This window comes from Octodon degus, unplaced genomic scaffold, assembly GCF_000260255.1.
Source record: "Octodon degus isolate 3935 unplaced genomic scaffold, OctDeg1.0 scaffold00083, whole genome shotgun sequence".
Lineage (NCBI taxonomy): Eukaryota > Metazoa > Chordata > Mammalia > Rodentia > Octodontidae > Octodon > Octodon degus.
In genome coordinates, this window is record NW_004524659.1 from 6,691,738 (window position 1) to 6,704,901 (window position 13,164).

General features: G+C 42.4%; 1 protein-coding gene across 2 annotated transcripts in view; it reads right to left on the reverse strand.

Annotated features, from left to right (window-relative positions):
* Nucleotides 1-4,705: 4,705 nt before the first annotated feature.
* LOC101591006 (zinc finger protein 419-like) overlaps nt 4,706-13,164 on the reverse strand; it is a 19,240-nt gene continuing 10,781 nt past the window's right edge. Inside the window, exons 2-5 of one of the 2 annotated variants that reach the window (XM_023721464.1) lie at nt 12,287-12,325; nt 9,771-9,897; nt 9,140-9,247; nt 4,706-8,101 (exon numbers count right to left, since the gene is read on the reverse strand). In XM_023721464.1, the coding sequence (XP_023577232.1) occupies nt 6,486-8,101; nt 9,140-9,247; nt 9,771-9,897; nt 12,287-12,325 (1,890 nt within the window). In that variant the 3' untranslated portion in view covers nt 4,706-6,485. The remainder of the gene's footprint in view (nt 8,102-9,139; nt 9,248-9,770; nt 9,898-12,286; nt 12,326-13,164) is intronic. The other variant, XM_023721465.1, reaches the window with a different exon arrangement.

Below are 13,164 nucleotides of genomic sequence, written 5' to 3' on the forward strand. Positions count from 1 at the left end.
CTTTAATCCCCTGAGCTAGCTGGCTGGCTCTAGAACAATTACTTTACACAAAAATAACTCAGGAAAGGTTATTTCAGGTCAGTGTAAAATGCAGATATCATGGCTGTGCTCCCTAGACTGCCATCTGTGGCAGCAGAACAGGTCCAGCAGCCCCCCGCCCCCCCGCCTTTGCTTGACCCGACCACTGTCTCCCAGGATAAAGATACCCTCATAGATGACCTGTCACTCTTTTAGCTCATTGTTCCAAAGGTCTTTGTAGCCAATCCCTGGCTTCAGCCAGGAATAAATGAATGCTGTGAAGTTCCTGGTTTCTTGTTTTTGAAAAACACTTCCCTTTTCAACAGTTACTGGTTTACAGAAAAACGTGTGGACACACACAAAAAAATGTGTGGAAAACAGGTTCCCCAACTATCCTTCACCTTTTCCCCACATATATTATTGCCCATTAAACTCTTGCATTATTGTCATGTATGCGCTACATTTGATGAACATATGCCTGCAATTTTAGCACCCAGGAGGCTGAGGCAGGATCAACTCAAATGCAAGCCTAGGTACACAATGAGTTCAAGGCCACCCTGAAATACAAACCAAGACCCTGTCTCCAAAGAACAAAAATCTACTATTAAACCTATTGGCTTCTTGTTGGGCATTGCGGTACGTACCTACAATCTCAGTGTTTGGGAGGCTGAGGCAAGATTTGGGCTATATAGAGTTCAAGCCCAGCCTGAACTACACAATGAGACCCGGTCTCAAAAAAAACCCAAAAAACTATTGGCTCCTTTAGTGTTTACAGGACTCATATAGTTCTCAAACATGGGTGCCAGATAGAATGTATGGAGACACTGCCAAAAGTGGACAAGGGACACACAAGTCCTTAGGGATCAAGGCCAGGAATGCTATAAGCACGACAGGATGCACAGGACAGCCACCCATTAATTATCAGGCTCAAACGTCGTTAGTGTCAAGGTTGAGAAATGTTCTTAGATGTAAAACACATGCCTTTGGCTTATGAAACTTCACCTGTAAAAAAAGAACTAGCAGTGTTCTTCCATCTTTTTTTTACTTCAAATCTGCAATTCATTAAAATTTTTGGTTAATGAATTAGTTTAAAAATGGAAAGCCAGCCCAGGTATGGTGGTGTGCACCTGCCCAGCACTGAGGCAGAAGTCAGGAGGCTCACTATGAGTCTGGCCTGGGAAGTGAGACCCTGCACCAAAAAAACCCCACTAAAAATGGAAAGCCTTACAATTTTCACTTTTATGTAAACCCAAAAAAATTTTTGGCAAATCAAATTTCTGATATAATTTTTGTCTACTTATTTCTAGATTTAACAATTGTGTTGTCTGAAACAGGACTCACTTAAAACATTATCAGGTAAAAAATTATTTCACTCACTGTTTTTTCAAATACTGGTTTTAGGGAAGAAATATGTATCACCTACTTCTTACAGTGCCTGAGGATTTTTGGCATGTTTTTAGCAATTTGATTATGAACACTATGATGTGACATTTTTCCTTGGAGTTCCCTGAGCATTTTGGATTTATCTTTTACTCATTTTTTCAGTAGATATTACATTTTGTGACTACTCCTAACATCCTAGGTACATACATTCCTACAAATCACTGTTTTAATTTTTTCTCTTTCATTTTAGATAATATCTACAGTTACACCTTCAAATTTGACAATTTCTTTCATGGTTTAATCTGGTGTTCATATCTTAGATATATTTCATTTAGGCATATTTTTATTTTTTGGCGGAACTGGGGATTGAACTCAGGCCCTTGTGCTTGCCAGGGAAGCGCTTATTCCACTGAGCCATCTCCCCGGCCAGATTTAGGCATATTTTTTAAAAATCTATTTTACTCTCAGACCTCTGAAAACTAGTATACAGTAATTATGAGACATTTCATTAATGGTCTAACCTTACCATGTACATAAATGCTTTATAATCATGCACCTTTTTATGCACAGCAATTATCAGCTGGTGTAATTTCATTGCCACATTGCATTTGTGTCCCTTTAGTGCTGGCCTTACATGGCACTCAGCAACGTTACCTAGCAACTTTTCCTGTCAGGGCTTGCTTTTAAATTTTCAATGAGACTACAGAGTAGTCTGTCTGATTAGTGTCACTGTGGAAGCCACAGCATTTTTTACTCATGTTTTCTTTCTTTGGTGGAACCGGGGATTGAACTCAGGCCCTTGTGCTTGCCAGGGAAGCACTTATTCCATTGAGCCATCTCCCAGGGCCCCTCTTACTCATGTTTCGGGTAATCCTAAGGAATACTTGTGTACTGCACTGTAGTGTTTCTACCCAAACTCTCGGTTCCAGCACTGTGTAGCTCAGGTCTTGATCTTTCTTCAAACCTTTGCCTTGCTTTTCTCCCATACTGGGCATGGGCTCTAGTCACACTGGATTCGGTGCATCCTTAGTCCCTGAGGAGTGACAGCGCTTATATTCTGTCACAAAAGATAAAAAAAAAGTTGTCACAAAAGATACATTGCCATTAAATTCCCTCAAAATGCTTCCCTACTTCATACTTATCATTCATGGCAATGTCTTTTACTCAGTTTTCAAATTTGAGCCTGGAGTGTGGGTCAGTGGCACAGCGAGGTCCTGAATTCCATTCCCAATACTGTCCCCACAACCACCCCCACTAAAGTTCTCAAATTTAAAAAAAATTCACCATTTTTTATCATCCATGTTTTATTTCTATTTGTTAATGTTTATTTATCAGTGCCTAAGGCAGAAAGAGCCACATTCATTCTTAATAGGTTATATCATTTAAAAAATTTGGGGGGTATATTTGTACTTTTTTTGAGGCAGGGTCTCACTGTATACTTCAGGCAGGCTCTAAACTCACTGTGTCCAGGTTTGACCTTGAATTCATGATCCTCCTGCTTCAGCCTCCTGTAAGTGCAAGTGTGCACTGTTAATGTCTTGCTAGATTTTTAAAACGTTTTTACTGGTCCATGTCTGCAGTACATGACTTTCTCATGGGGAATGGGTACATGTACACAACACAACTCAATTCTTTTTCATCCCCTTCCCCTCTAATGGCTCTTAGACTGTGTAGCAGTATACCAGAGAGTAGGTAGCTTAAAAGTCATACATTTCTCCTAGCCTCAAAGCTAGTCTGAAATCATGGTGCCAACATGGTTAGGTTTGGGATGGCTCCGTTGCCTGGCTTACTATATTCTAATGTGGCAGAGAAAGGGCCTGATCTCTTCTGATTATGAGGACATTAATCCCATTACTGCCTCACCTGTGAGGCTTCAATGTAAGAATTTGGGTTAGGGGAGATACAAATATTCTGATAGTAGACTAAGTTGCCATGCAGTTTGTGGATTTGTCCTAGGTACTGCGGACTGAACACTGGGCTTCTGGACTAGGCAACATCCTCAGCCCCTTTCTGAGTTTCGTATGACTCTATGGCAATAAATTTCGTAACCCCCAGTTTTTATTTTATCTTTTGTTCTTTCATTTTATGTATTCGGTACAGGGTCTCCCTACGCACCTGACTCCTATTGATCGTCCTGTTTTCAATCTTCCTAGTGCTAGAATCACAGGTGTGCACCACCACACCCAGACGTGGTTGTGGCTCAGCGCACCCTGGGGGCAGGGGCAGGGCCAACGCAGCATGCAGGACCACGGATCAAACCCTGGTCCCTGCGCTTGCTGAAGTAGGTGCTTAGTCCATTCAGCTATCTCACTGGCCCCATAATTCCCAGACTTTAAAAAAAAAAAAAGCTTTCTCTTTTACAGACAACATGAAGGTCTGTGGAGAAAACCCCATGGAATCTGCAAACAAAACAAAGCAACAAAAAAAAGCTAGTTTCCAGGACAGAAAAATCAATATACAAGATGTAATTATACTTCTCTGTATTGGCAAAGAACTAGAAAGTGACATTTCATAATGAATATTCTTTATAAGAGTATCACCCATAAAGTTAAAGACTGACATACAGAATTGGAATCAGATAATGCTAATAAAAATTTACCACGGTACAACCACTTTGAAGTTGGTCAGTCTGTAGAATGATAAATGTTTATCTTTTAATACGAACATTGTACTTCTAAGTATTAACAAGTACAAAACTGTTAATTACAACTTTGTTATAACCCTTTACTGGAACCAATCCAAAGGTCCACAAACTAGCTGGGCGTGATGGTGCACACCTGTGATTCCAGCACTGAGGCTGAGGCAGGAGGATCCTTGGGAGTTTAAGACCAGCCTAAACTGCAGAGCAAGATCATCTCAAAAAGACAAAAAACAAAGGTCCACTAACAGATTTACCCAATAACTGTATATATGGGAAAAAAATACTATTCAGCAATAAGTACACAAAAACTCATACACGCAACATGGATGAATACCCAAATGAATGAAAAAGGAGTAAGCTGGGCATGGTGACACACACCAATTCGAGTACTTGGGAGGCTGAGGTAGGAGAACTGCTACAAGTTCAACGCCAGCCTGGGCTACCTAATGAGTTCAAGGACAGCCTGAACTACATAGTGAAATCCTGTCTCAAACAGACAAAGAAAGGTGTAAACTGGGCACTGTGGAACACGCGTGTGATCTCAGCATTTGGGAGGCTGAGGCAGAAGAACTTTGAGTTCAAGACCAAACTGGGCTACAAAATGAGCTCGAGGCCAACCTGAACTGCATAGCAAGACCTTGTCTCAAAATGACCAAAAAAAAAAAAAAAAAAAGAAAAGAAAAAAGTGTAATCTCAGGAAAAGCAATTTAGTTCATACTAACAGTAAATTGCTAGTCATAGAGAGGAGCCAGGGAAGATGAGAAGAGCACATGGGTACACAAGGTAGCTTTGCAGATGATCACTGTATCTTCATACTTGGGGTGGCTTCATGGGTTTTTACATATGTTAAGACTTCTTAAGTCTATAATTTATATCATACTTCAAGTCATCAAAAAAAGGTTCCATGTAAAAATGTAGATCAAGTCCTCTTGAAAAACCAGATGGGTTTCTTAAGCATATTGACTCCACTATAATTTTCTTCATCCTTTAGGAAGACTAACAGTGAAGGACATTGCCTCATGAGACACAAGTCTTTATCTCTAGACCAGAGGATTTGTTCTCTGGCTCCCCTTTCCTGCCAACGCAGGAAACCTTGAAGTGAATAGCCCAAGCAGGCTATGGGAAGCCAGAAACATTTACATTATTTGTTTTGCCAATCACCATGGCCATAGGCAATACATGAGTCCAATGATCCTGAGTATATCTGTGTACCCTCATCACTCAGAGCTATGATGACTGGACTAGAGTATTTATGGAAGCACCTTTACATGGGGTAACTCTTGGGCTTGCTATAGTCACCCCAACTGTTACTCACATACAGTACTTCAGTCCCAATTATAATTATGCTTAGACAACTTGTGATTTGCCTCCAGGGGATAGGATAAAGGCCACCAAAGTATGTGCTCACTGAGCATACTAGGGTTTATGATTCGTACTTGCAAGGTGGCAGAGGTGAAGAGCCTTCAACCAAAAGTACTGGCACTGACACAACCAGGGCCTTGGATGGGATTAGAACGTACAATGCAGTCCTGAGAATGTCCCACATAATTATACTGAATCTTAAGTGTGGATGTCAACATCTACGATTTAACATTTGGCTGATGATTTCTCAGGGTGTTTCTCCAATGTCTGTCCTTGTATTGAATAAGCAGATAGCACATCTTCTATACTCCTAAGGCTCTTCTCAGTGGGAAATGAATTAGGATCATTGACTGGTACATTTTTCAGTGAGTGCACTTTCCTCTTGTGCATTGACTTCTAAAATGTTTAATGAAGCCGCACTTAGGCCTGAATAATTTTTCACATTTTTAGAACTGAGAAGTCCCACTTTTTAGTATGGATTCTCTAGTCCTAAAGAAATATGGATTAAGGCTAGATGTTTTCCTACATTTCTTATACTCATTAAAGTCTTGCTTTATATGAATTCTGTTGTAAAATGAAGTTGGAGCCATGGCTAAAAAATTGTTCATATTCAACCAACTCATCTATCAGATGTGAATTCAGCTACAGCTTTGCCAAACCCATTTCACAATTCAGTGTACTCATAAATCCTTTTCCCAGTGTGTATTCTCTGGTGCTCAACAGTTATGATTTTACATGTAAAGGATGTTCTGGAGTTGCTACATTCATAAAATTCTGCATTAGTATGAACCCGCTGGTACAGAACATGTCTGGAGATTTACATTAAAAATTTCGTACATCTGTTGCACAATTTCTATAATGTGAATATTCTGGTGCTGGATCAGGTTTTATACAAATGCTTCAGCCATATTCACAACACTCAAGTCCTTTCTCCAGTGTAGAAGAAGTATGTGTTGGCTGCTATAGGTTGTCGTACATCGGCTGCATGCATAAGGCCTTATTCCAATGTTCTGTTCTATGACACACTAGGATGGTGCTTTTGCTACAGGCTTTCTCAAATTTTGTTTGATTCAGGCGGCTTTTATCCAATGTGAAATTTCTTGTGCTGAACAAGGTGGGATCTCCTGCTATAATTTTTACCACATTCATTACACTGATAAGGCCTTGTTCCTCTGTGGATTCTCCGGTGTACAAAGAGTCCAGAGCTTTGCTTGAAGAATTTCCCACATATGCTACATTCATAAGGCCTTTCTTCACTGTGGATTCTCTGGTGCTGAACAAGTCCATCTTTACGGCTGAAAGCTTTCCCACATTCAGGGCACTCATAAGGTTTTGCTCCAGTGTGAACTCGCTGGTGTAAATTGAGGCTTGATCTATGGCTAAAGCATTTCCCACATTCAGTGCACTCATACGGCTTTTCACCAGTGTGAACTCTCTGGTGTGAAATAAGGCTGGAGCTTTCTCTGAAGAACTTCCCACATTCACTGCACTCGTAAGGCTTTTCTCCAGTGTGGATTCTCTGGTGCCGGACAAGTATCACTCTGCTTCTAAAGAACTTCCCACACTCATTGCACTCATAAGGCTTTTCTCCAGTGTGGATTCTCTGGTGCCTAACAAGTTTGTTTTTGATTCTAAAGGCTTTTCCACATTCACTGCACGCATAAGGCTTTTCTCCAGTGTGAACTCTCATATGTGCAGTAAGGTAAGAGCTCTGAATAAATGACTTCCCACATTCACTGCACTCGTAAGGCTTTTCACCTGTGTGGAGTTTATGGTGTCGAACCAGTGTTACTTTACTCCTAAAGAATTTCCCACACTCATTGCACTGATAAGGTTTTGCTTCAGTGTGAACTCTCTGGTGTTCAATAAAGACAGAACTCTGTCTAAAGAATTTTCCACATTTTGTACACTCAAAAGGCCTTTCTCCAGTGTGGATTCTCTGATGCTGAACAAGCCTGGATTTGCATCTGAAGGCTTTTCCACATTCATTGCATTGATAAGGCTTTAAAGCAGAGTGAACCCACTGGTGTAGGATGAGGCTGGAGCTTTGGCTAAAGAACTTCCCCTGTTCATCGTACTCACATGGCTTCTCACCGGTATGAACTCTCGGATGTGCAATAAGGACAGGGTCTGCACTAAGGATATTCTCACTTTCAGTCACTTCTCTGTGGATTCTCTGGTGCCAAACAAGTGCAATTTTGTGACTAAAGAATTTCCCACATTCGTTGCACTCATAAAGTCTTTCCTTAGTTTGAAAGGCTGTGCTGTAGCTAGTGATTGTGTATGGATTTCCTTCATTACCCCTGGCCTGGTGCTGTAGGTGACTCGAACTGCCCAGGGGATCCTCATCACCATCTATGCACATAAAGGAACTCACTGAGGTGTGTGCTGGAGAGCTGTTAACAAACACAGCTGTCTCCTCACACCTCCTGACATCTTTCTCTTCAATGCGCTGCTCCTGAATGTGCTGCTGAAGGACATCTGTAAAGAACCACAGCTGTCTTCCACAGGCCTCGCATGTGTGCAGGTTCTGCCCAGGATGTATTTTCTGATGCTCACCCAAAGACAAAATGTCCTTCACCACTGGGCCACACACCTCACAAGGGTAAACCTTCTGGGCAGCAGTACTTGCATTCAGAGCCTTGACTTGTGACCCTCTTTGAGAAGATGCCTCAACTTCCATTGAAAACAAACAACCTGAAAGTAGAAAATGTTACTGAGAGATATGGAGATTGCAATGAGTGTGAAAGGGGTAACCCTTTCAAATATACAACCAAGAATGAATACAGGGGCCGGGGAGATAGCTCAGTAGAATAAGCACTTGCCTGGCAAACACAAGGGCCTGAGTTCAATCCCCAGTTCTGAAAAAAAAAAAAAGAATCTCCACTTTGGGCTGGTGAGATGGCTCAGTGGTCTAAAGCATCTACTGAGAACAAGCTAAACTAAGCAAAGCACAGGGACGGTGGTTCAATCCCCCAGCACCATATGCCAGCCAGCCCCGCCCCCTGGTGGGCTGAGCTGGACACACACACACACACACACACACACACACACACAGAATGAATACATAGGATCTTGGGAGACTATGGGAGCTAAAGCCAACAAGAGAAAGGGCCTCCTATATACTGAGTGTGACAACATCATACTGTGAAGTACGGGGAAAAGGAAGGATATAAGAGTGGGATGCTGCATAGCAAGAGTGGCTGTGCTTCTCCTATCTCTATTCTGAAATGTACACATCTCAGAGTACATTATATGTAGCTTAGTGGAGACCTCTGCAGAGGGGACTGGTGGAGAATGAGGGACACAACCTGAAAGCAAAAAATATGTGGACAGCCAAGGTCAGAAGTCACTGTAGGAGGGGTTGGGGAGATGGCTCAGTGGAATAAGCGCTTCCCTGGCAAGCGCAAGGGCCTGAGTTCAATCCCTGGTGCCACAAAAAAAACAAACAAACAAACAAAGAAGACACTGTAGGAATGACAATGGAGAAAAGTGTTAAGAATGGGCCTGAATGGATGAAACAAGTCATGGCCCCATCCTTGGTATGAAAACAGTGATGGGCACTGGAGAGGTTAACTGGTACCATTAGAATTCACTTTTTTTTTTTTTTTTTGGTGGAACCAGGGATTGAAGTAAGGCCCTTGCACTTGCCAGGCAAGCACTTATTCTATTGAGCCATCTCCCCAGCCCTAGAACTCACTTTTAATGTCAAGGTATCATTTACTTCTGACTTACCAGAGCCAGTATCCTTCGAGACGACTGGAGTAAAGTCAGCCGTGTCAGGCACCTGGGTCTGTTCCCCCACCTCCAGTTGTACAACATGAATCCGGGAAGATATAAGTCCTAAGTGAAAGACATGGCAAGTGAGGAAACAACAGTAGTGCATGGTACTCCCATCACCCCACTGACTACAGTAAATAAGTACAAAAAGAACTATGGAGGAACATCTTATAAGAACCACACTAATGATGTCAAAACTAGTGACCATATTGGTACTTGCAATTCTTCGAATCAAGTTACAGGAATGTCAGTAGGAGGAAGGTGGACAGAATATGGAAGAGAGGAGTATGATTCTGGATAGTGACTCTCCAGATGAGGCCATACTAGGTAAAAGCCATGGGGTTCACAGAAAGATCCTGTGCCCATGTCTTTTCTTGTAAGTTTCCCAGCCCTAGATGATAGGATATCCTAGGGAGAGAACAGTCAGCATTTAGCTGAACTGTGGCATACCCAGCACTTACCAAAACAAAACAAAACTTAAAGGGAAGCAGGGTTTACAGGGCGCTATGAGAAGCAAATAGCAGCCCCAGAAGTAAAGGGGAAGGAAAGAGCCAGGCCACAATGCGGGAAAGCAAGAGGGACTTACCCAGTGAGGCCACGAGGGCAATGTTCTCCAGCATCACATCCAAGTACAGGAGTCTCTGTGTTTCATCAAGAAGCTTCCACTCTTCCCAGGAAAAGTCCACAGCCACATCCCCAAAGGTCACACTGCCCTACATGAGAGGGAGAGCAGGGCCCCTGAGCAGCCTCTTTGCTGAGGAACATCAGTCTAAGCTCATTTCCCGTTCTCCCCAGCTCACTACACAGAAGATAACAGGGCTGGATGCCACTGCTGCTCCCTCTCGCCTTATATGTCTATTGATCACTGTGTTGCCCATATCTACTAAGACGTGTGCAGATCAATGCCAAGAAGCTGTAAGCCTCACAGGAAGGGCCCCACCCCCTCTCCTCACAGTAAATTCTCCTGCGTTCCAAATTCATGTCTCCTTGTACAAGCAAACTCAGGCTCTTTTTTCTTCCTAGAGCTCCTAGGGCCAAGTACCTCAGACCATCATTTCATGCTATCTTTCTATGTACCATCCTGTCCCCACATTTCTTACCTTAGACTACCACTGCCAATCCCATTGCTCCCTATAGGCATCTCCTCATCTTTCTACTTTCCACTCTGCACATGCATCCAGAGTGCCTGGGACATGCAACCATGACTGTATCTGTCACAGATCTCTGATGGCTCACAGTCCTAAGGGAAGCCTGGAGCCCTGCTTCAAAGATCTCTCTACCTTGCCCTACTCCTTACTTCAACCTCATCTCTCAGAACCACGTGCAGGTAGCAGATACCTTAAATTCTCTTCCACTGCTGAGTTGATGTGCTGTCCCCTCACCCATTTCAACCATCCTCTTTAGTCAAAGTCCTATCAATGCCTGGCTCCACTTGTCTCCTGCCATTCAGTGACGTTCTCCCACTTAACCACATTACTCAAGAGCCTGAGTAAAGCTCTCTAGGCTTCGACATAGGTCACCACAAAAGTCTGGTGAACCTTTCAAGGGCAGAATAATCACAGGCCTTGGTCCCACAGTCAATTCACTTCTGTGTTTCTACAACCATCTCATGACCTTCTCCCTTAGAGGCCCTTGCCATCTATGAGACCTGCCTCCTGCCCTGCTACTCACCCTCAATACTGACTGTAATGCTTACCAACTCCACTTAGGAGCCCGAGAAAGGGATCCAGTCCTCCTGCCCTACCCTCAAATTACATGGCTATTATGGTTTAACTATTCAACATCCTCAAAAGCTAATGTACTGAAGCTTGGTTTCCAGCTGATGGCACTGAGACATGATGATCCTTTGAAACATGGTGCCTACGTGAAGGAAACCACGTCACTGGGGGCACGCTCTTGAAAAGTATATTAGGACCTCAGCATCTTCCTTTCTCTTCAGTTTCTGACCACCATTAAGTGAGGAGCTTTGCTCTGTGATACGCCCCCACCCCTCACCATGATGTCCTGTCCAAAGCAATCAGGCCAAACTACCATGGATTGAATCTTACAAAACTGTAAGCCAAAATAAATCTTTCTTTCTTTGAAGTTTATTTTATCAGGTATTTTGTCACTGTGGCAAAAAGCTAACACAGGAACCATGATGGACTTGCCACCAGTACCTGAAGATTCCTTAAAAATATTTAGTGATTCACAGCCTACTTAGTCCACATACCTTATGTCTGTATCTCAACATCTTGAACTCCAGAACTATTTGTTGTTGAGCTACCCACTCAGTACCTTTACTTGAAAGTCTCTTAGAATCAACACGTCCAAATCCTAATTCCTGATATTCTCTCTGAAATTCACTCCCACAACTGACTTCCTCCCTTGGTTAATATCATATTATCTGATTCTTCTCCACGTCATAAAGTATAACCAGAAAAACAAATCCAGAAGTCCTAAGATTCTCTACCTCCACAGCTATCACTCCTACTTGGCCAAAATCAATATTCATCTAGACTACTGCACTAACCTCCTCCACTGCCCCTGACATCTATGATTCACTGTGCAGCCAAGGGAAATCTGCTAATTCTTCATTCAGGTCACTACCATTCTCTATTCCAAATGCTCCTCAGTAGCTAGGCCTGTTCACTGGTAATCTCAGCTCTAGGAGGCTGAAGCTAGAAGATGACTATGAGTTCAAGGCCAACCTGGGCTACATGGTGAGACTCTTGTCTTATAAAACAAGCCAAACCAAAAATGTTCCTTGGCTCATAACATGCAGAAAAGCAACACATTTACTCAGCCTGCTGTTCTGGGCCTTTATCCCTATGCTCTGTTACCAAACATAATGAAGGACTTCAGTTCTTACACAAACAACCATGCCACGTACTGGCCTTGTACTTACAATACCAACTGTACAGCATTCTAGAGGTTGCCAGAAATGATCACGTCTGCATATAACCCTCAGCCTAGATACGAGTCCCTGAGGCTGAGGGAACTTCAGAGACCCTAAACCTTATAGCCAGAGGCTGATCCAGTATACAGTTCTAGGACACCATAATTCAAGACCATACATAAGTTGGGAGATGAGGCTACGGGTCTGAGACACCTTCTACTCACCTGTGCATGGTGAGTAAACACTTCTGCACCCATAGGGACCTGTGAAAAGAATAAGACTGTGGGCAACGGGCATCCATGATGGGGTCTTGAGGGCTCATCCAACCCCTCATCCCTGCTCTGGGGTAAGGTGACTTTCACATGACTATCTAACTTATAAGCTTCCCTCACTAGGGCAGCCTTTTATCATGTTTGATAGTGACAGCTCAACCTCCCTATGCCTCATTGTCTTCCGTTAAATAGGGACAATAACAGAATAAACTTATGACTGATGTTGGTATCAAACATATTAGCACACATCAAGCGTACTAAGTAGGGACCAGGGAGATGGCTCAGTAGAATAAGCGCTTCCCTGGCAAGTGCAAAGGTCTGAGTTCAATCCCCGGTTCTGCCAAAAAAAAAAAAAAAAAAAAAAAGTGTACTAAGTATATGCTATCTCTATCTATATAACTAATTTTATCCTGTTAAACAACAACCAGTCATGATATGAACAAATCTCAGAAAATCAAACACAGCTTGACAACATCAAGTTAAAAATATACAAAAACAACTATGTAGTTGTGAGTTATATTCACATAGGATAAACGAAAACACAAAATTTAGAATGGATGATTACTTTTACACAGGGAAGAAAGAGGACCTGAAGTTTCAATACTGATAAAATCCTAATTCTCACAGTGGGTATTGGGTTCAAGGTTGTTTGTCCTGTTGGTATTCTTTATCTTTTACCTGCACATTTTAAATATAATTTAGAAGTTAAGGAGATAGCTCAGCAGCATAAGTGCCTGCCTAGCAAGCACAAGGTCCTGAGTTCAATTGCCAGTACCAAAACAAAATGAAGTTACAAGGAAAATATAATTTGATGTTAAAGGAATCTGAGC